At 38.4% G+C, this 23,797-nt stretch overlaps 2 protein-coding genes across 2 annotated transcripts; one reads left to right on the top strand and one right to left on the bottom strand.

The window, feature by feature from the left end:
* Positions 1-1,407: 1,407 nt before the first annotated feature.
* On the bottom strand, positions 1,408-11,358 carry znf592 (zinc finger protein 592). The gene is made up of 9 exons (XM_078256950.1): positions 11,165-11,358; positions 8,437-10,667; positions 8,050-8,228; positions 7,791-7,964; positions 7,548-7,707; positions 6,345-6,605; positions 4,441-4,553; positions 3,751-3,892; positions 1,408-3,637 (listed from the first exon to the last, which is right to left on the bottom strand). Exons 2-9 carry the CDS (start codon positions 10,645-10,647, stop codon positions 3,158-3,160), a joined length of 3,720 nt encoding a protein of 1,239 aa, XP_078113076.1. The 5' UTR covers positions 10,648-10,667; positions 11,165-11,358; the 3' UTR covers positions 1,408-3,157.
* A 4,979-nt stretch (positions 11,359-16,337) lies between these two features.
* On the top strand, positions 16,338-23,632 carry slc28a1 (solute carrier family 28 member 1; the record flags this gene model as incomplete). The annotated part of the gene is made up of 17 exons (XM_078256223.1): positions 16,338-16,430; positions 16,509-16,585; positions 16,858-16,949; positions 17,090-17,279; positions 17,372-17,513; positions 17,746-17,859; positions 18,681-18,755; positions 18,862-18,942; positions 19,062-19,142; positions 19,618-19,743; positions 21,297-21,427; positions 21,527-21,695; positions 22,048-22,245; positions 22,766-22,847; positions 22,931-23,029; positions 23,109-23,214; positions 23,355-23,632. Coding segments are annotated over 17 exons (1,977 nt in total), but the record flags the coding sequence as incomplete, so codon positions are not given.
* Positions 23,633-23,797: the final 165 nt, after the last annotated feature.

The following is a 23,797-nucleotide window of genomic DNA, read 5'->3' as shown; positions in this document are numbered from 1 at the left end:
TCCTAACCAATCACACTCCTCATGCCAAAACCTAACCAATCCAACCAACGAAAGCAACAAGTACTAGCCAATCAGATGCAGAGTAGGGCGGGTCATGCCGTCGCCATCTCACTAGGGCTGACTAAACACTGACTAAATTTGCCTACAGGAGGCGCCACAAAGCTAACTATTTTAACCCTTATGTAAAAAAAATACTTTGAATAGGCTAACACATATTTTGTATTACATGTTTTACTAGTTTTAATAATAATAACTAATATTTCAACGAAAATGTGAAAATCACAAAAAATGATTGACAACTGATCTAGCTTTCAGTACTATAGTTTATTAACAGGTGGCACAAATAATTAATAATAGGTTCAAATAACTGGACCCAAGAACAAAGCAGTGCAGATTGACATCACACTGTAATATACAATGTAACATATCACATTATAAAAACGTCAACATATGTATATTATAGCTCATTTTTCACAAGATTTTAAGACTCTCCTCTTCATCAGCAGGATTTCATATTGTGACAGGGTTGGTTGAAATGTTCCTTAAGCAGGATCCCCTCCTCCTCTATATGGATAGAAAAACATCAGTTGTGCAGTTGATGAATTTATACAATAATAAAAATTATAATAAACGTACATGTCCAATGTCTGTTTCCGTTGTGTGCGTTTGGTAGTTTTTAACATCTGACTGAGCAGTGTCTGCAGGTCTTCCCCTCGGTACAGAGGACTGACAGCTCTCACTTCACTGGGAACATTTGCATCTTCAAAGGCAGACTTCATAAAGGAACTATCCACAACACTTTTCTTGCCCATGAAATGCCCTTAATTAACACAAAATACGTCAATATAAACTATCAAATATATATCAGAAAATAGGCACAAAAACAAAATTTGCCAGAATAGTGTTATTTCTCTTACCTGTTGCCCACAGATTCCCCCTTGGATTCACCTTGATCTTTGAAATTTTATTTCTCAGCTCAGTTAAATCAAGAGTCATTGAAGATGTCATGGCAATGTATGACATAAGAATGAAAGAAAACAGGAATCCTGCTCTGCAGATCTTTGTCAAAGTGCCTTTCATTCCTCAAACTTTTAATGCAATTTGGTGCTGGTTAATTAAAATATCTCTGCTCTTCTGTTACTTTGGGGCCAGGCAGTTATACTCAGATAGGGTGGGCTAAATATTCTAATGGGATGAAGTCAACCATCTGTGATTGGTTTCCCATTGGATAAATGATGAACATCAGAGTGCCTTGCGTCATTCTGACTTGGTATGACGATTGTAAAGTGACCTCAGTGCAAAACCACCAATTATCCCATCCAAGAATCATTAAACACTTTCTTCCATGCATCCAGTACGTTTATACAGACGCAAGTCTTTAACACAAGACAAAAGACAACGCAGATGTATAATAAATGCACCTATTTATTTAGTTTTTTTTACTTTGACGTAAACATTACAGCAAGGCACATGGGCCACTGCATGCTGAACAGATGTAATGGCTTAAGTAATGCTGTGAATCCAGGGTTCACTAGCCACTGTATGTACATGTTACTTTCCTATACAAGTCCTCGCTGTACACAGTATCAAAAGTACAAATATCTTGCAACAAGCATTACAAAAGAACAAGTCGTGAACAAGTCATTCTTTTCAGCTTCTGCAGTTTAACAGCTGAAAAGTGTCGTAAATTAGGGATTTAAGATTACAGAGAAATAAAGAACTCACATAGCACTTAAATAGAAAAGTTCACTTGCCAGTTAAGTCAATATGACCATATAGCTTTAATATTATTCCCAAAATAATTTATAAAATGTAATAATGTGGGATAAGACACATTTTATAAACTCATTTTTACATTGCACTGAGATTACCTTCCACTCCTTAAAGTCCTTTGTCACTTAACAATCACTACCATCCACCATGGAGGTAGGAACTGTCATGTATTCAATACAAAACAAGAGGTGCTGCTTTACAAATCAGGACATGCGAACAAGAAGTACCCTATGATCTAAGACTTCTTTCCTTTGAAGTCATCATGGATTTAACAAATTCCAACAAACTACTAGTATTATTATCCTCACGTTAGCAGGTCCTGGTTCATAAAACACTATCTCCGATATGCCACCAAACTTCACTTTCACACCTGCTCTGGATTATCCAAAACAATGTACCCTGATTTGACATTACATCGACTGTTCACTTGCCTGAAAAATACACTTCTGGCAATTTGAGGTATTTTCAATACTGCTGCACCGCACATTCAATACCTCTCCACGTTTCCCCTTAACACTCATTAAAAAAAAAAGAAAGAACAATCATTAAAAAAAAAAGGCCAGATCTGGGACAACATGCACCCACAAATCAAACACGTACAATAAACATAGAGACAAAAGCATTTCAGAATGCTTAAATAGTAAAAAGAAAGTCTCGTTCTTATGTGTAGCCTAACTTTGGTAGACTTTGCTTAGCAAGACAACTCACCTGTATTTAATCTCACAGGATAGTTTTATGAAAAACTGTTCACCAAGAATGCAGAAATATGTCTTTAAATGAATACCAAACTATATAGTATGTTTTGTAATAAATGGCAACTAAAACTCGAGCATTGTACTGCAAATAAATTGCAACACAGTAATGTCATGAAAACGGCAACCTGAAACATATTCAGGTAATAGTGTGTAGCATTAAATACTTCAGACAAAATTCAAGCAATTAAAAAAAACGTTGACTTTAAAGACAAAAATCCACCTCTTCACTGTTACATCAATGAACACCAGACCTAAACACTAAAAGACATTCCTGAGTCTCCTGTCAGGGCAGATGGAAGATTTTGGGGGGAAAGAGAAAGAAAAAGCTTCAGCTGTAATATGTGTGCAGTTACAGTATATCTAAAAAGGCAAGATGAATATATTAGCATGCAAAGATAAATAAAAAGAACTGAAAAATGAATATTTATGTGTCCTTTCATTTAAATACTGAAAATACTGTTATTTATTAAATGTTAAGGATCTGCTTGAATATACTGCACGGCCTCTGAATAACTTGAGAGAAAGAAAAAAAAAAGAAAGGCCCAGACACTTCCAGGCAGAACATCAAGCATCCCATGTTACTTTCACATGAAAACTGAAGATATTAAAGCAGCTTTAAAGAGGTGTCACTACCGGAGAGAGACTTGTGTCTGAGAGTGAGTGCTCAGTTTTAAATTACAGTCTGAGGTCTTGCCACAGTGCCGACTTGCTGGCTCTCCAGCCTGTGGGGGCTCAGGTTCATTTAGCTCTGGTAACAAGTCATTGACCTCATCAGTATCTGCCGACCTAACTGGGTGATTAACCTGCTCGTTCTCCCTCACGTCAGTCCCATCCTCGGGATCTTTGACTTTGTGTACAATGAAAAGATGTCTGTTGAGAGACAGCACAGATGTGAAACACAAGCCACAGTGAAGGCACTGGGGAGTGTTTTCATCAGTTTTATGCTGTGGTATATGCTGCTGGAACTGTGCACTGTCCTCTGTGACAAAACCACATTTTGAACAGCGGAACTGAGTTTTCAGACGTTTCGCAGGAGGAGACTCGAGACTAAAAGTGCAATTCTGGCCCTCCTCCTGTGTGTCCACCGCAGGTCTTTCTGATACATGCCCCTGCAAATCACAGAAAGCCACACACTTTAAAATGATGTAAGATTCCTAACATTTGTATTTGTGCCAGCAGCTACGATGTTGTTGTTTGTGTTAAAGAACTAATAATAACCTACCTTGCCCAAAGCCTTTTTTGATTCCTGGATCGCCGTTTTCGGCATTTGGCCAAGATCAGGATTTTTGATTCCATGCATTAGACTGATGTGGTTCTTCAACATCACACTCGTCGTGAATATTGTCTTTGTATCTGTGCAATACCTAAAGTGTAAAGTATTTCCTGGTTAATTTGGTAAAACATTAAAAGGTGCTGTAGGTAGGATTGTGAAGATCCAGGACTTAGCCAAAAAATTTGAACATCGACAACTTCTCAGTCCTTCCCTCCTTTTTTTTGCTAAAGCCCAAAACCGGGCGGTCTATCTACTGTCACTATAATAAAAAGGGAAAAGCCCCAAAAAATAATCTTAAAAAAAATAAATAAAATACAGCCCAAAACCGTCTCCTAAGCCCCTCCCCACACAAGGGAGAATGAATGCGTGTGCATGAGCAGTGATTGACACGCAGTTAGACACCCCCCCCCTGGCCATGATTGGTGCATCTGAGCTGTGGATTTTTGCAAATTGCACTACAGGCTGTAGGTGGTGCCAGAGGAGCCAGATTTTTTTATTACCTGCTTCATGTAGTTCTACTGGAACATAGGGTCAGTTTCAGCAAATATGACAGAAAGTTAGTTTTAGAAGTCTTACCTACTGCACCTTTAAGGACTGTCACAGCAATGATTTGTTTATTTTCAAACATAAAAATCTTACCAGCAAGTGTAAATTTTATTTTTTCCGTCGTGGTCATTGCGAAGATGTCTTCTCAGACTGTTTGTAGAGTTGAAAGACTGTTCACAATGTCGACATGGATACTTCTTCACTGACTGTTGGAAACAAAGAGGTCAAAATTAAAAAGGTAGGAAAAAACAAACAAGAACAGTGTGACGGTACGAGCTTGACAAAAAGGTTTCTTCAAATGGTAATTATGAACGTCTAATGCGTTCATAATTCACACACAAGTAACCACTAAAGAGATTATTACTTTGATTTGAGGCAATTATAACCCTAACTATTAATCTTTGTAGATTTCCCAGGATTCACATTAAATAACATTTCAAATGTGCCACAATCTGCTACAAAGAATAATTTAATCTGTATTACCAGGCCGCTAAGAAAACAAATACAAATCTTGAATACCAAATTTAAGCAGTTAAATGTGATGTCACGTAGCTGAGAATTACCAACAGGGAAACACTTGGGCAAAACCCTTTTGATAAGATTCACACTACAATCAGAAGCCAACACGCACTCTGACCTCAGGTACAAGACTCCCTGTCCTCAGAACTATTTCCTCATTTCAGCAGGGCAGCATGTGATGGGCTTAAAGGACAGCGTTTGGCCAAAGTGTCTTAGATAAGGCCGACTGATAAGAAAAAACACCCAAACTGTTGATCCGGTTAATGTTACATGAATTTCAGGTAGACAACATGACAAGTACGCAGGTAGAAAATTAATTAAGATTAATTAATCTGAAAGCGCATTGTGAAACTGGAGGTGTGGATCAATTGTTGTACATAATAGTTCAGAGGTTCACAGCATATAAGGCGTGTCCAAACAGGAGGTGTTTCAGCCCATGTGCAGTTGTCTGTCTTACCTGTGTTTGATATAACTGATAGACTTCTATTTGAATCAATACAGGTATCTACACAGGTTGCGTAACAGCTCAAGTTTCACTCATGCTTTAATGCATACATTATAAAGTGTATTTTTAAGTCCATTTTCTTTTGTTTTACGCTTGTAACTACGTTGATTCATGTGGTGTTGGGCTTTGAGCGCAGCTGCCAAACGCAGGTGACCTACACTCAATACTGTGCTTAAACGAGTCTTGTGTAGACACAGACACAGGACTGATGCTGCTGGTCTGCCCATGTACTGCTTTCGCTACACAGCCGGTGTGATTTGAATAGCTGTCTATATGGACTACGCTTTACTAGATGCCTCAAAGAAATAAAACCTTCACTGGGAGCGTGAAAAAGGGGAGAGGGTACTGTACTGGCGCATGTCACACATGTCCCTCTATGAGTCTGTGTGGACTGATAAATTTGTAAAAATCTCCAGAAGCAGGTATATATATATATAAAAATAAAAAAAACATGGTGAATTAATGAGGTTAGATCCATTTGAAGACGTAGAAAGGTATCTGTTCTGTGAGATGGACAACTGGCAAATGTCTACTATGTTCCAGAAACACTTCAAATAACGCTGTTGGTCTGGATTTCCCTTTAAGCATGCTAACAGAGCACAAACACCTTCATTAGTTGAATACAAACAGCAGATAAAAGTGAATCTGGGAGCTTGGATAAGACATTTAGCAACTTGACATATCAGGACACAATGAACAACATCAATATCTGTTTTGTATTTTAACTGAAAGCACTATATGAATTCAACCAATATTAATACAACTAAATACTGTAGTTTCAGTTCTCAGGACTAGAATTTGGACAAATCTGGACAAAGTGTGATCTTGTAGTTTGAGCTACGTTAAGTTGCAGCAGAGAAAAGCCACCACATTTCGCATTGCTATAGTATTCTATTACAAGCAAGCGAAGCAGTCATTCATGTTTTGGTTGAACACATACACATTCCAGCATGGGAAATTTGTGATCTCTCACCCTTCCGTGGTTGGTCTTCACGTGAGAAACATAGGAGTCTCGTTCAGGGAACCACTGGAGACACTCCCCACACGTCCAGCCGGTGGGCTTCACACGAGGTCTTTTGTCCTGCTCAGCCTTTTTTCTGGGACTATCTGTGTGTTTAACAGGGCTGTGACTCATCTGTTGTTGGACAGAATGAGCATCCTGGTTCCAGTCAGGATTGTCGGTTTGTTTACTTTTCTCCTCAGTCTCTGCTGTCACGTTTCCTACATGAACACCCTGCAAAACAGAAAATACATGGTAAAAATCACATAAGGTAACAAATTATAACAAAAGACCTTTTCCTCTCTCTTTATGTTAATGATAATGCGCTAAAGGTCATACGTTATTTAAAAGGTGCTGTAGGTAGGATTGTGAAGATCCAGGACTTAGCCCAAAAATTTGAACATCAACAACTTCTCAGTCCCTCCCCCCTTCCTGTTAAAGCCCAAAACGGTCTCCTAAGCCCCTCCCCCACAAGGGAGAATGAATAGGTGTGCATGAGCAGTGATTGACACGCAGTTAGACCCCCCCTGGCCCTGATTGGTGCATCTGAACAGGGAGTGGTGGATTTTTGCAAATTGCACTACAGACTGTAGGTGGTGCCAGAGGAGCCGGATTTATTTTTTTAATTACCTGCTTCATGTAGTTCTACTGGAACATAGGGTCAGTTTCAGCAAATATGACAGAAAGTTAGTTTTATAAGTCTTACCTACTGCACCTTTAATACGGACTCATCATTTACTAAACAATATTTTACTTCTCTTTTGCCAGTATAGTGAAACATCAAACACTTAACAGTGTTGCTGGACTGTGTTGATTCAGGATTTATGTTGTTTTCTCTGCATCATGTGCACGGTTTTGTAGATTGCATAATCTGACAAAATCTAACATTGCACAACAGCAGCTGATCTTTGCTGTGCAAGTTTAACAATGTTTCCAAAGGCTCAGGTTAAATGTAACTTTTTGCACAGTTTCAACATACAATTTTCATGAGAATAATGGAAATCAGTAGCCAGTTGTCATTTGCTTTTTCATTATACAAGTTTCAAACAGGTAACCAAGAACATGGATAATGTATAAACTCACAATAAAATTCAACCCACAAATACATGCAAAATCAATCACTTGCAGGGACTTAAAACCAACATACAAAATGTCTATATAAAAAGCAGGCCTAACCTTGAAGTGCTGCATTAACAGCTTCTTTTGTGAAAAGACAGAGTTGCATTCTGGACACTTGAAGACACACGTAACACGCTTGTTGGCATTCTGATGGAAATGCTGAAACAGTAACTGCTTTTTCTTGAAAACTGTCTCACACGAACACTTAAATATTAACCTGCAAAAAAAGAGAAAACTTAAAATTAACTGTGAAAAGAAATGTACAACTTTCAACTGTCAGATCATGACGTGTTGACTTACAGAGGGGATATTTTGCTTGCACTGTGTTTGTTTTTTAAATGCACTCCACAGCTGTCAGAAGTCTTGAAGGCAACTGGACAGATGGAGCACTTGTAAAAGACTTGACAGTGTTTCTCCTCAATGTGAGTCTTTTGTCCTTGAAGGGTCTTGAAAACCATATCGCAGTGAAGACATCTGGAAGAAAAGGACACATGATGCCACTTTTCTGTTACACTGTACTGTATGTTATAAGGCCTGCATTCTAGGCTTGCCTACTTACTTGTACCAAGCCTTGCGAGCGTAGTGCAGACAGTTTTCCTTGACATGCTTTTGTATGTCTGCAGAACGACTCAGGGCACCACACTCAGGACAGCAGTAAGGGGACTTGTGTGCGTGAATGCGTTGGTGAGCTCTGAAGCTGCATTTGTTGGGTAACAACATTGAGCACACCTTACACATCTGTTTTACAAAGTAAAACGAGAGAAAAGTCAAAATAGACAAATGTGAAAGATGGAAAATACATAAATACTGGTTGTAGGGCCTTTAAAGGATATGTCATGCCTTGAGTAGAAACGAATGGGCTCAGGGTGAGTGTCACAGACAGGGTTTTTGGATTTGTTTACAATAGCAAAATATCCTTAAAAAATTCAATAAAACATTTACTCACGAGTCCTTCGACATCGTCATCAGACGGCCTTTGGTAATGGCCTGCAAGTGCTTTGTAGTCAGATAACTGCTTGTTACACTCCAGGCAACGGAGTCGGTGGCGATTGGCATTGTCTGGATATAGGGGCAGGACGGGTTGGCTTTTAGGTAAGGGTGAAGTGTAAGAGTCCATGTTCACAGCACTCAGGGGTACAAACATTTGTTCCTCTGCTATTGGTTTCATATGGAGCTGCGTGCACTGCATCACCATGCCATTGTTCTTGTGCTCCCGTGCATGTGCCAACAAGGCACACTTGTTGAAGAACACCATCGTCTTTGCACAGTGCGTGCATCCCACTTCAATGTGAACACTTCTCCGGCTGTAATGATACGCAAGACTCCTCTCCACCCCAAAGGAGTCCCCACACTCGAGGCAGCAGTATCCGCGTGGTGGTAGGTTGATATTGCTCTCTGGGGGGGGGTTCAGGTTGGGCACATATGTAGGCACAGGGTTGGCATTGTTCAACAGTCTGTTTAGGGTTCCTGCTGCTGTGTTGGGAACGGACGTACGGGGATAAGGGTTGGCTGTTTTGACCTGATGCACCAGTGGGACGGTGCTGTACAGCGTAGATGAGACCGTATGTTGGCTTTGTTGATGAGAGGTGGACCGCGCAGCTACTGAAGCGGCAACACTGTGAGGGACCAGGTTCAGACTAGCTAAGTGCATTGCTTTGGGAAGGAAGTTAGTGCTAGTTGTATGGCCTGTTGTGGCTGATCCTTTCTTCGGTTTCTGCATCTGATGTGCAGCAGATCGTTTGACAGGACTACTAGTATTATGGAACACTGTTGCGAACTGCGTTACTGTTCCTGACTTCCTGGAGTTAACCTCTGATTTGTTGCGTAAAACCTTCGGTGAACATGTACTAGCTGGGGTGCCTTTAGTTTGAACTTCAACAATGCTATCAACAGACACATTTTGAGACTGATGAGGAGACATATTACAATAAGAATCTTCACTAATCATACTCTGCGATGGAGAGGATTCATATGCTGAATGAACTTCTGTTTCTGAATCAGGCAGCACACTGGTGACTGTTCGCTTGATCTGCCCAGATGTGGTTTTAATGGTTTTAATTCTGACCCTGGGTATGGCAGGGGGTGACCCAGTTGCCACTGCTGGGGATGCTTTGCTACTACTATCACTGCAAACGCTTCCAGGACTATTAGAGGGTTTCATTAAACGTTTCACAGCTTCAAGTGGACTTCTGGGGCTTCGTGGGGATATAGGCACGTTGGGGCTTGCTTTCATGCAGTCATTTCGAACCGCTGGTGACTCTCTGGGATTAATCTGCTCACTGGGATCGTTTCTAGCATTCAGAGCCACCAAAGCCTCAAGACAACAGGATAATTTAGATGCATCAGATTTGACATGTGGATAAGAAGTGGGAACATCCATTGTGGTTCCTAAATTGCAGTTGGTCTCAAAGTTCTGGTTACCGCTTGGTGGGGGAAGTGCACTGTGTAATCTAGGTGTTTTATCTGTTTCACTACTGACACAGATGTCAGAGGACTTCTCGCTTCTACTACTTTCTTCTCTGCTCCTCCAAGTGTTTTGGGGAATATCAGAGTCCTTTGGACAGTCATCAAACATGTTGAAGTCCAGTTTTTGGGAATTTTCTGGGATTGAAGGTTCAACCAAATCTGAAGCTTCTGGGAAACAGGGTGTCTCTTGTTTTGGATACATTTCATCTGTACTACACTGAGTGTCTTCAGACTCAGGACTGGAGATGGGACTAAAATGAGAAAGTGACTGGGAAAATATTGGTGTTCCATCAGGTTTGTGTTGAATAGGTGCCTTTCCAAGGAGCTCTCTTGAACTCCCCCCATTTAAAGCAGATACAAATGATTTGGAAAAGTCAGCGTTGCTTATCTCAACAGGGTCAATGGATGGCTCTTGTCCATTGAATCCATTTTGTAATGCTTGTTCAAAACCTTCCAATGACTCCTGGCGACTTGTGTTTTTCACAATAACACTTACAGCAGGAATATCTGCTGTTGTGACAGCTTGGTTACTTAATAAGCTGTCCTCCAGACATATCCCTGTGTGTTTCAGCTGACTCTCTGTCTCCTCATGACTCCCCTGGATGGGCTCTTTGGCATCCAACCCTGTGGCATCTGGGATGTCAAAGGCTGCCAGAAGATCATCAAAATCTGGGGTTTTCATGTCACCCATGGCTGCACAGTCTCACAAATCTACAGAAAAACAGACCGAGTTAGCTTTAATATCAATATATAATATCAATTTGCACAGTGGGCACTGCAGGCAGGGATTAAGAAACTGTTGTCAGCACAAAAAATAACTGCCTACAATCTGAATAATAACAGCTGGGTGACGTCCTCTATGCTAACATTAGCTTTAGCAAGCAAGCAAGCAAACGTTAACAAGATCTGCTGGTCTTCGTCTATGCAGCTACTATTTTGTACCAAAGCATGCATTAACATATACATATATGAGTAAATAAACATTTGCAGGCTACTGAGCGTTACCAAATATCAACTCCTTCATAAGCCGAACCACGTCAAAGTTGTTTTGCTGTTAGCCTAGCTAACATAGAAGACAGCTAACAAGATAGTCATAGGCGAGCCAAGACAGAAAGTTAGCAATCTAGCTTAGCAACATGCCATTGCGTAAATCATTTAGCTAGCCAAGTTTATAAACTCGTCACTTATCGATGCACGAGCGCGCTTACCATTTGATCCGGTTATGGTTAACAGCTCTACTAAATTAGCTATATATACAGTTAACTATAGGCACTATGTTTTGCTGTAGCAGGTTTTCATAGCTAGGCTACAAGCTACAAACGTTAACTTCGTTTTCTTTTTCCTGTGTGATTAAACCCTCGGCGCTGTCTTACAGACAAACAAGAGGCGGTGCCATGGGCCGCTTGAAACGTTAGCATGCACCTCAAAACAAGGCGAAATGCTATTTATTGTATCCAGTGGCTCAGCTGCTCTGAACGTTGACATGTGGTAAGTATTCATGCAGGTAGGTAATGCGTCATGTTACGCCATAATCAATTATGAAACATGCGTAACTGGCATGGCTGGAGCGATGCCATGGACGATGGACAATATGTCAACAACCCGAGGGCACCCTGGGAGTAAAATGTATTATGCTTATGAGCCCCTAACTAAACATTCACCATGCATTGCCACCGTGCAACCATCTTTTCCTTTGCTTGTAAACTTGCTTTCAGTGATAGAAAACATATATTGATTGCTCATATTAGTCTATAATTTCTTAAAGCTCAGTGTCTAAAATGTCAAACTTGATCTGTGGGTAATTAAAGGGGTACTCCAGCAATTTAGTCTTGAAAAGTGTAGAAGTGGCTGCAATATCCTGAATTTAGTCCCTAGTATAGGCCAAGCCCCCAAAACACTGGATCAAACAATTTCCATCTCAAGCATCTTTCGTTAGACTCTCCCTGCCTGGTGAAAGTCCAATGAATCAGAATCAGAAATGGGTTTATTTCCAAGTAGATTTTGACATACAAGGAATTTGCCTTGGTGTTTGGTGTATACAATAAACATATTAACAGGAAATAAGACATGAAGCAAAAATACTGCAGTAGTCAAGAACATAAATATAGAATAGAAAAATAACCATACAAATATGAAAAAGATATTATTAAAATACTATTTAACATAACTATTACCAATTGTGTAAAATATAACTGTTTTAGAATTGGAAAGCTGTAGTTTTTTTGCAGGATGTGCAAAAATTTATTAACAGAGGATGTGCAAAAGTTCACAGTATAGATAATAGTGTAACACATAGAGACAGATGGGGAACATTCACTGCACATTCAGTGAATAATAATAATAATAATAATAATAATAATGTATACTTTATTAATCCCACAAGGGGAAATTACAATGTTTATAATGTATAATGTATGTATATAATGTTTACAATGAAATACAGTAATATAGTGTTAAATAGTGTGCATGATCAAAATGGCTTTAAATTAAGATTTTGTTACAGTGAAATTTGTCTGATGCATGCTCTACATGCTGTGTTGTGTTCTGCTTAATTTAAAGTAAAAGCTATTTATCAAAATCACAGTCACTAATATCAGTTGTTTACTTAACAGCAAAACAACCCATGTATCCTTTGTTATGCTCAGTATCAACCAGTCCTTTGTGCCAGTCAGTGCTTTAATAGTGTTTTGTCAATCCTTGTCAATTTATAATCAGGAGGTGTAAATAAAGGAAACCAGGCATAAATTCCACTGTTTGTTCTTGTTAGCAGCCTGGATATACTGTAAAGCATATGGCATTACACAGAAAGATAAGCTAGCCAATTGTTTTACTGTTTAATATTTACACACAGACGGGAATTTCCTGGCAAGCTTTAGTCTCATTTGGGGAGGAGGTTTTTAGATTCTCTGGAAGATCCATGACCTCTAAGTTGGGAAAGAGCATTAGTGTAGTGAAGAAGCTAGTTTTTGATATCCTGTAAGACAGAGGTGAGGGACACTAATATTCAATACTATTCCTTCCTGCTAGTGATCTGTACAGTGGTGACACCAATTCCTGCACTTTGGTATCAGATAAAAAAAGAAATAAACTTAACTGTAAACAGAAGCAATTATGTTTCGGTATTATATGAGAGCTGAAACGAACAAAAGCTGAGTTTTTTTTGTGTTGTAGGCTATAGAATAGAATAGAATACATCTTTATTGTCCACCAGGGTGGAAATTTTTCTTTGGCTCACCAGACATACAAGACAGATAAACATACAGACAACATCTCAGACATGACAGAGTATAAAAAATAATATGAAAAAAAAAAAATATATATATATATATATCAGGATAAAACATACATAACATAAATATGCTTAAATTCATTAAAATAGCAGCTCAATTTGATGTTGTCACTTGGTTTGGTTGAGGATACTGATAGCATTTGGAATAAAGGATTTTTTAAAAACACTTTTTGCCAGAGGCACTCTGAAGCGCCTCCCAGACTTCAGGAGCTCAAACTGTCTGGAAAGAGGGTGTGTACTATCTGCAGTGATTTTCCTAGCTTTCTTCCTCATTCTGTCAGTGTATATTTGGGTCAGGTGTTTTGGGGGTTCTCCCACTATTTTGCTGGCCATTGACACTATCCTGTTAAGCTTGTTCTTGAGTTTGCAGCTTAAATGGCCAAACCAAGCAGAGCGATGAAAGGTTAAAACACTTTCAATGTGTATGGTGTATACTAGCTCAGTAATCTGAGCACTAACGCCCAGACAGCTCAGTCTTCTAAGGAGACTGAGTCGTTGTGAGCATTTCTTAAAAATATAGTCTGTGTTATCTGAAAAACTCAGATGGTTGTCAAGAACCGTACCTAGGTACTTAAAAGTTCCCACAGTTTCAACTGCAAGGCCATTTAATAAAACTGGCTCTGGTGTTACGTCTTGTTTTTTGCAAAAGAGTAACTCGTTTGTCTTTGCCACTTTGATCTCTAGCTCGCTATCATTGCACCATGCTTCAAGGGCCTTTATGTGTGCTAGATAGGAGGCTTCACCAAGGGGATCAGTTTTTTGTAAGAGGCCAACTAAGGCCATGTCATCAGCATATTTTATCAATTTAAAGGTGCTATTATTTATATGAAACATTTGTGTCTTTTAGTTTGCTATGTATTGCAATCAAACTTCAACAAGTGTTTTCTCAATCACAGCTTTGACTGTCACATCTAAAATGTCAAATTAAAACTGTTGGCAAAAGAGTTGATGTTGTCCATAAAAAAAAAAAAACCTTGGGTTATTGAACCAAGGCGTTTAATGTTGTGCTACAAAATCTGTTATTAAGTCATTAACCTCTGCTAATGCATTTTATGCTTACAGCATTCTGAAAACTTTTAAACAAAAATAAAAAAATTTCATATCCACACAGACTGAGCCTCCATTAAGTGTTATGAACCATGGATAAACAGCATTTTATGAGGAATCAGAGATTTTTGTGTGTGTGATGAGATCAAATTTGAACAGCAGCGAGAGGAACAAATAGCTGCCATTATATCCAATCATGTATCATAACCCTGAAAGTAAAGTCCAAATTGCACTGCAATATATTTAATGGTCCAGATAACAACTATGATTAACTATTATTAACTATTTTGAGGCTAACTGATTCTGCAGCGAATCCTCAATGTGCTCCAAAACAAGCATTTAAAGATATATTCTGTCATAAAAATACAAGGTAATTCGACATTACACAAAAGGTTCTATGTGTCTGTTGTAGCACATGTACATAGGAGCATTTAAAGGTGGAGTCAGCGATTCTAATCCAATACACTTTTTGTTTAATTCAGGGAATATCTCTTCACGGTCCACTATCTGTCCGTTATGTATGTGTGCAATAAAAGAAAATCCAGTGTTCACACAGCCAATGTCAACACAGTCTGCCAATGGGAAACAAACAAAGTGGCTTGGACCATGCCGCACATTACTATTCCGTTCGTGCTTGTGCATAGGACAGGGGAAAAGCCATGGATGTATAAAGAGAAAGGCAGTGGGAGCGAGAGGGGCGGACGGTAAATCTGGGACATTCTGAAGGAGCACTGACGGGAGGGTGTTGAGTTCAAATATCAACAATCTTTCTCCAGAATTGCAGACTCCACCTTTAATAACATCACATAGTTATATAGTATAGTCAAAGCTCACATACTTATCTTTGGGTTATTTTACTTGAGTAATCTTTGCTCTGACATGATAACTTCTTTATTCTCTTCTAACCATATACAATGGGTTTATTCAATGTGAAGGGTCACCTGCTACAAACCTAACAGCATTTACAATTTATAGTATATGATGTTTCATGTTTTTTTTGTGCACACAAAGTAAAATGTTACTTTAATTCAGTAAAATTAGAAGAAAAAAAATTATTTGAGTTAAGTCTTATTCATCGTATTGTTGATTCACAAGAAATGTGTTTTTTTTTTTATAAAATAGTGGAACAATGACTTTTTTATGACTAACTTAAAGCTGTGGTAGGTACCTTATTTTTTGGCGTCGGTGGGGCAAAAAATTTCATAATTTTTTCTTTCAGGATATTGTAATTCAAGTGTTCTAAGAGAAAACTCTTCAACACCTCCTCTTGGCTCTGCATTCAGGCTTTAGATAATCTAGACATGACGGGAGACTTTGGTCAATTACAGGTCATTTCAAAGAGAGAGAGCGTTCCTATTGGCTGTTCTGCCCATGTATTGCCCGTGCGACAGAGAGGGGAGAAGGAGAGCTGCAGGAAGAGGTCTCCCTCTACTTCAAATTCTGGTGTTTTTTGTATTCTACCCACTGCAGCTTTAAAGCAATGTTTAAACACTTCCTCCTACAGATAAGATCATTCATGATTAATCTGCTATGTATCCACCTTTATTATCACATATTGGCTTTAAAAGCTCAAAGTCAGACCCAATGACCCAGTTAACAAGAATTCACATCTTATCATCTGTTGCTCCAGTAATTTGGCAAACTTGCTTAACATTACGTCTAATCAAATGTTGCTTTATGACTTATTACATAATTTCTGTTGTATTATCACACTCTGTGTACTTCCTGGGACAGATACATAACGCGTCTGTTATTAATGATTAATTGTTTCATAGAGGGCAGACTAGGTTTTCTCGCAGTGTGTTTTTTACAGCACAGCATTTGACAGCCGGGATTAGGAGGACGCACAATGAGTAAGCCATTAGCTCTGTTTTTCTGGTATTTTTGCGTACCATTATTCACAAGTTAATCCACAAGGACTCTGTGGATTTATTTTTTAATGTTCTTTCTTATCTCATAAACACAGCTTGTTACTTGCTTGGCATTCCTTGTTGTTAAGTTAAAGCATGCTCTCCCAAAGGCTGCTGCATATAAGTGAACAATGATTGTGTTTTTCAGCGGAAACCAACGGTGTCCAGCTCAAAAATTTAACCCACACCAATGGAAATGGTGTGGACAACCAGGGTTTTGAAATAGAGGTATGTATCACATTTAATGTTTTAAAGAAAATGGCACAACATGTTTTTGTTTGAAATAAAATCCTTTTATGTTCCTAGGAGGACAACATTACTGATACTAGCAGCGTCAAAAGGCAGACAAAAAAGACTAAAAAGGGTTTGGGATCATACTTAAGGTGTGTGAGTTGCACTTTGTAAAGTAATAGTTGTTTTATTTGGGGTGCAATTATCACAGCAGGTGCACAGCATTAAACCTGTGCAGTTTGGATTATGCTTATACTTTGTAAATGTACAGTACGATGCACATATAATTATGGAAAAAATGTGCAGCTGTTTACTGTGCTACTGTGAACTTTGACTCAATATTGAATCTATAATTTAAACTGAATGTAAAAGAGTTTTTTCCTTACACAAGTGGACATTACATATAATTTGCTCTGTATTTCAGCCAACTTTCCAAGCCGATTAATGCCATAGAGGATTACATCAAGGCTCACTCAAAAACCTTCAAATATGTTGTACTGGGCTTACTTGGAGGAGGTAATATTAAAAGTATTTTCATTTGTGTTACAATCAGTCGCAGTTTGTTTATGTGGAATGATATTTCTTTTGAAGACAATAACAAGACAGGAATAATCACGTGAATGTTTTTTGATCAAACACTCTGTTCTGTCCTGTAGGTTATGTGGCATATTTCATTGCAGCCTGTGTATTGGATTTCCAGAGGGCCATCGCTCTTGTAGTCCTAACCAGTTTGGCTGTTGTTGCTAAATCATATGAACTTTTGAAGGAGTACAAAGGACAAAGCATCAGTCAGTGTTTTAGACCCGCAGTTAGATGCTTTAAATCTAACTTGAAATGGTTAAAATGGTGAGTGGATGTCTTGTTTTCAGTTGATGATAATTGAGCTACACATTATGGAATCTGTTTACGAGTGAAGGTGTGTTTTATTGTGTTTTCAGGGTTTTCATCTTAGCAGCTGTGGTCCTGCTTGTTCTGTGGCTGGCCTTGGACACACGCCAGTATCCTCAGCAGCTTGTCTCGTTCGGAGGTGTGTGCATGTTCGTCATGCTTGTGTTCCTCTTGTCAGCACACAGGACAGCGGTGAGTTCTGCATTGAGTCAACCACTGACTCTACTCAAAGATGAATGATGACTAGGGTGGCAACTGTTTCGAAATGGACGTTATCGCCAAGTTATCTGTGATCCGTTGCTAAGACTTTGGATATCATTTGGCCTTGTGCCCCTGTCATCCTCAGGTTTAGCAGCTTCCTTGCAATAACAAGGCTCTATGGAGACACCCTGATACACTAACTAACTTTAAAAATCTTTCTTAGGTATCTTGGAGGCCTGTGTTTTGGGGTCTCGGGTTGCAGTTCTGTATTGGCCTTTTTGTTATAAGAACGGAGCCTGGACTCATAGCATTCAAATGGCTTGGAGCTCAAGTGGAGGTATTACACTTGGATGTTTTAACATAAATATTAAACTATGTTCAAATGAAAAGGGGCATTTTACCAAAAATAATGGAAACATATTCCTAGTTAAGTAGGAGGAACAAGCAAGTGTCAGCTGCAATTTTATATGAACAAATACTTAGGCATGTGTGTGACCTCAGTATATTGAATAAAAGGATATACACTGATGATTATTACACAAGATACAGTTCTCCTCCCCCATTAACATCACAGATATTCGGCATACAACTCCCAAATCATCAGCAAACATAACATTGCCAGGTAATTGTACATTATAAACTCACTTATTTTATTAGGAATATGGATTGAAAATACCATCCATTTACATTATATTAATAACATCCAAAATGTACATTTATATTCAATGTATCTAGGAATTGTATTACTATGAAATGTGCAATCTAACAGTCATATCATAAGTGATCCTAAAGCTCTTGGTCTGCACACCAGACTTTGCTCGTATGGCATAAAGTGTTGATTTTTATACCAAGGTGCAATATTGTTTAACTGAGTGGGTCATACATGCTTATCTTTAGAGCTACTTTATTATGCTGTTCACTCTTATTCTTGAGTCAAGGGTTGAGGGAGCAGAACGTGCGCACAGGCATGTGGTCTGTTAATTGTGCAGTTCAGCCTACTGTCTCTTCTTAGTTGCCGCTTTAGTTCCATGACTTACTATTGTAAAATAAGAATGAATGTGTAATTGCGACTTAATAGTCATAAAGGAATGAATTCAAGACACAAATAATCATTTAAAATGATATAACCCATGTTTCTTCTTTGTCTTTTGATTACAGATATTCCTTAACTATACCACAGCAGGGTCAGGTTTTGTTTTTGGGGATCTGATCAACAACATTTTTGCCTTTCAAGTAAGTGGATGACGTTGTATTCTTTCTTAAATAAAAGCACTTAACCAAGATTCTAAGCTATTGGAATTGACCATGTCAAACTTGAGTTTTGTGATTACCTCCCCAGGCTTTGCCCATTGTTGTGTTCTTTAGCAGCGTGATGTCAGTCCTTTACTTTTTGGGGATAATGCAGTGGCTCATTCTGAAGGTAAGGAAAGGTTAAAGTTGTACCTCACTGCATCATAGGTTCCTGTAAGCCTGTGTGTATATTGCTTATGCCTGCAGTGTCATACTATGACCAAGAGCCATGTGTTTTTGTCCACGCAGATCTCATGGGTTATGCAGATAACGATGGGAACCTCTCCCACAGAGACCTTGAGTGTGGCAGGCAATATATTTGTTGGGCAGGTACTCTGAGCAAGACTTGATGTCTTTGTTACAATATCTTTGACACTAGTCTAACTATGTTTTGCTTTGAAATTTCATGAGCTACAATCTCTCTGTCATTAATAACTGCAGTAGAAAAAAATCTACAGTTACTGATATTTGAATGATAGCTTTACTTATCTAGTTACTTTATGATAAACGTGTGAGAATATAGACTTTAAATTCTAATTTCTGCTTCTTCCCAGATTCTCCAACCCATGTGTGTCTGTTCTGTTCTGTTCTGTTCTGTCCTGTTCTGTTCTGTTCTGTCCTGTTCTGTTGTTATCCATTATCATTTGCCTCACCACCTTTTGTTGAATAAATCTTCATTGAATGGACTGAAATTCTCTGTGGCTTAATCATGCATTCTGACCGATGTCCCAAGGCGATGGCAATCAACCTCTAAAACTGAAACCGTTACTCTGCTTGTTTTCTTTTGCTCCACTTTGTGCATCAGACTGAAGCTCCACTGCTGATCCGCCCTTATTTGAAGGATATGACCAAATCTGAGATCCATGCTGTTATGACTGGCGGATTTGCCACAATTGCAGGCAGTGTCATGGGGGCTTTCATCTCATTCGGGGTGAGATTAAGTTGTTTTCATGCCACCACATAATACATAATAAAAAAAATATATATCTATATAGCACATTTCATACAAAAAGATGATATCAAAAAGATACAATAAATAAAAGAGTTATTTAAAAATGAATAGTATATGAATAACAATCTGTGGGTGTGAAACAAAGTAAAAGTGTGAAGGTAAAAGCAGGTTTTCTTTTAAATGTTAAAAGTGAGGTGCACATTCTTAAGTCTATAGTGTGGGGCCTCATAAACTAAATGCAGCATCGCCATAGGCTTCAGACCTGGAGGGAGGAACAGTTAAGCGAGTGTCAGACATAAACTGTGAGGAGGCCAGAGATTTAATCTGGAGTGAGGTGGTAAACTGATTTGAAAACAATGAGAAGCACCCAAAATCAATTTGGTGACAAGCAGCCAGTGAAGAGATTTTAGTCTGGGGGGGTGATAGGTGCACTCAGTTTTACGATGGTGAAGATCCCTGCTCCAGTACTTTGAACCAGTTGTCAAGTGGGAAACAAATGCACAAATTAGTTTTTCACAATTGTCCTGTGAGAAAACTTATGTAACTGTGGCAAATCTTCAAGTGGTTAAAACCACTTTATTACTATCAAAGTATACTCTCAGATTCTTAACCAGAGAATAAAACAAGGTTGTTTCCTTTGCCAAAAATCTCAACATTTTGAGCCATCTAATTTCTTAAAAACAGTTTACATGGTTGCTTCTCCCTATGTCTTTTAAACTTTCTATTATGAAATAGCCAGTAAAATAAAGGCTTTTTAAATAATCTTGAAGAAGAGTGCCTTGGACTTTCCTTTTTTTTTTTAACAGGGCTTAGATCAGAATAGAATGGAGCCCAGGACTGAACTTTGGGGTTTACCACAATAAATATTTGTTCATTCTGAACAGAACTCCCCAATGAATACAAAATAGTCTCAACCTGTTAGGTAATTTAGATCTGTGCCCAAAAGCCCAACCCATGTTTCTTCAAGTGGAGCTAATAAAGTTGTTTTATTGGCATCTAGAATGCTTTTCCTCAGAAGAGGCCTTACCAATTTGGGTCACTGAATAACACCTGCCTGTAAGGTTAATATTCTGCAGTATATTTCTGCTGACATGCAGTCAAAAAGCATCTTCAGAAAACTGTTAGCCGTCAGATCCAGGGCACAATGAGATGGAAGCCAAATGACTACTCTGGTCTGTTGAGCAAATCAGCATCAACTACATTAAAAAAGGAAAAGATGTGATAGATTTGACTAACATGATCAGTATTGCGTTTTGATAGTATATCTGATCTAATGTTATTCTATTTCTGTAAAAATCTGCAAATGCATTATATTTAGCTAATGAGGATTAATACAGACAGTGGTGCTCAACTAAAACAGCAATAAAAACTTGGACTTTTTAATATTTGACAATGGTTTTGTTTAGTTGATTAGCAGTTTTAGTATTTTAACAACAATTATGCAGAATATGAAATACTGTATATGTTGCTGATTATTGCAGTAAGTCCACCACAGCACCATGAATTAAATGACATGTCCTTGTATTTTGCAGATTGATGCATCTGCCTTGATTTCAGCCTCTGTAATGGCTGCTCCTTGTGCCTTGGCCATCTCCAAACTTTCTTACCCAGAGACAGAGGAGAGTCCCTTCAAGTCAGAGAAGAATATTAAAGTGGCTTGTGGGTGTGTATGTCTGTCCTTTAATTTGATCTCTTCTGCCATCATGATTTTTCTACTTTTTTAATTAAATTACTTCATTTTGTTGTTGTTAAAACTCCCTAGGGATGAAAAAAACATCCTGGAGGCTGCTAGCAGTGGAGCATCTACTTCAATAGGTCTTGTTGCTAACATTGCAGCAAATTTGATAGCCTTTCTTGCCATCCTTGGGTTCATAAATGCAGCTTTGAGTTGGCTTGGCAGTATGGTGGGATATCCTACAGTCACATTTCAGGTACGTTTCAGCAGAAGACTGATAACTTAAGTGTGACATTTTGATGATGTGCGATTTGTTTTTGGACTTTGAAAAACAAAATGTTTGCACAATTGTAATATCAAAAGGGGCTATCCAAAAATGTGCAGGTGGTCAAAAGATAAAAAGAGCCTATAAAATTACAATCCCATTCAAAAACAAAAATGAGTAGATGTATAATAAATAAACATTTTAATAAATCTGATTTGTTTTGATTATGTATTTTCTTATTCATTATTTGGACTTGCGTGTATTTATATATGCGCACATTTCACAGATTTTGTGAGTGAGTCTAACAATATCCAAATAACCTCATGCCTCTCTGTGCTCATAGATGATTTGCTCCTACGTATTCATGCCTGTGGCCTTTATGATGGGAGTACCATATGATGAGAGTTTCACTGTGGCTGAACTAATTGGCACAAAGCTCTTCGTCAATGAGTTTGTAGCTTATGAGAAACTGTCTGGACTGAAGATCAACAGACTCAATGGACTTGATGAAATTATTGGAGGCGAAAGACAATGGATATCTGTGAGTAAATGTTCTTAATTGGAGTGAGTGTGGGTCTGCCACAATTATAAATTCATAAGCACTGCACAAAAGAATTAAAGCTATAGTGTGTAGTTTCTGTCTCCCCCATGAGGAATTCCAAGTAATGTCAACAACACTGTCAGCGTGTCCACATGATACAAGCCTTCCGTGATCGCACACAGCCCCGACCCATCCTCCACGCAGTTGCTAGTAGCCAAGGAGGACACGGAGGATTAAAAAAAACATGATGGACTCTTCAGAAGAGATCATTTTCTTCACTCGAGTTTCTGCGCGCGAAAGTCACCTGATGCCACAATCTTCTGAACATAGCCATACTGAGAAATACAGAGAGAGTTGTGTGGAGCTGATAGTCTTAATTAGCTTTGTAGCAACTAATTTGGCAATGGCTTGAATGTAACAGACGTTCATTAATATCGAAAAGTTATACACTAAAGCTTTAAAAGGGTAATGATTTTAACACAAAATAACATCACATGATCGTGTTTTTTTCTTGTTTCAGGTCCGATCAGAAGTAATCGCCACTTATTCTCTTTGTGGGTTTGCCAACTTCAGCTCACTGGGCATTATGATTGGAGGCCTATGTGAGTATTTTATCGTTCCATTGTCATATTTTTGTCCCGCCATAGGATACTCTCTCAATAATGATTTTTTCTTTTTCTCAAAGCCTCTATATGCCCATCCAGAAGAGGTGATGTCTCGTCTTTGGTGATGAGAGCTATGCTCACTGGGACTTGTGTATCTCTCATCAATGCTTGCATTGCAGGTAGGGGCTTTTGAATTGAACTGGCAGTGCAGTTTCCTGCTGCGCTGTAACTGAGTAGCTTTTTTGCTTTATTTCTTAGGGATCCTCTTTGTTTCTCCACTTGAATGTGTGAAGCTGTTTAAGGCAACTACTTTCAATGCCACAGATGTAAATTTACAAACTTGCTGTCAAGACCTCTTTGAAAGGTAAGCATGTACATTTTCATTACGGTGACTGATTTAAAATGCAACATACAGGGTTAATAGATTCTTAAATGTTCACTCAGGTAGTTGAGTATTTCTCTGTGGGCCATTTGGACTTACATCTCAAATGCATTTTTTTGCAGCACTATAAACAATGGAACCATCTCGTTTGAAGGATCATGGAACACTGTAGCAAATGTCACTGTGTTTTTCTCTAAATGTTGTCAGTGCTGTGGTCTTTCTAATGTGGCAGTTTGTAATTAGAGGAGAAAAATACATATCAGTGTCTGGTTTTCTACTGTAGTTCATTACGTGCATCTCTATGTTTGTATATTTGTGTCACAGTTAATGTCAAAATGTAAAGCCTATATGCATATCTTTTAAAGATAAATGTATCATGTATTATATTGTAAATTGATTCAGATATTGGCTTTTATTTAAATCCAAGGATTAAAAGGACACACCTTCAGAAATATACCTCATGAAATATACAGGCATCAAACATTTGATTGTAAATATTTCAAATAACTTAGTTATTTTGACATACTTTTTGAAAAAATTAAAACCTATGAAAATGTAATCTATG

This window comes from Sander vitreus, chromosome 8, assembly GCF_031162955.1.
Source record: "Sander vitreus isolate 19-12246 chromosome 8, sanVit1, whole genome shotgun sequence".
Lineage (NCBI taxonomy): Eukaryota > Metazoa > Chordata > Actinopteri > Perciformes > Percidae > Sander > Sander vitreus.
This window is presented reverse-complemented; position numbering and strand designations above follow the sequence as displayed.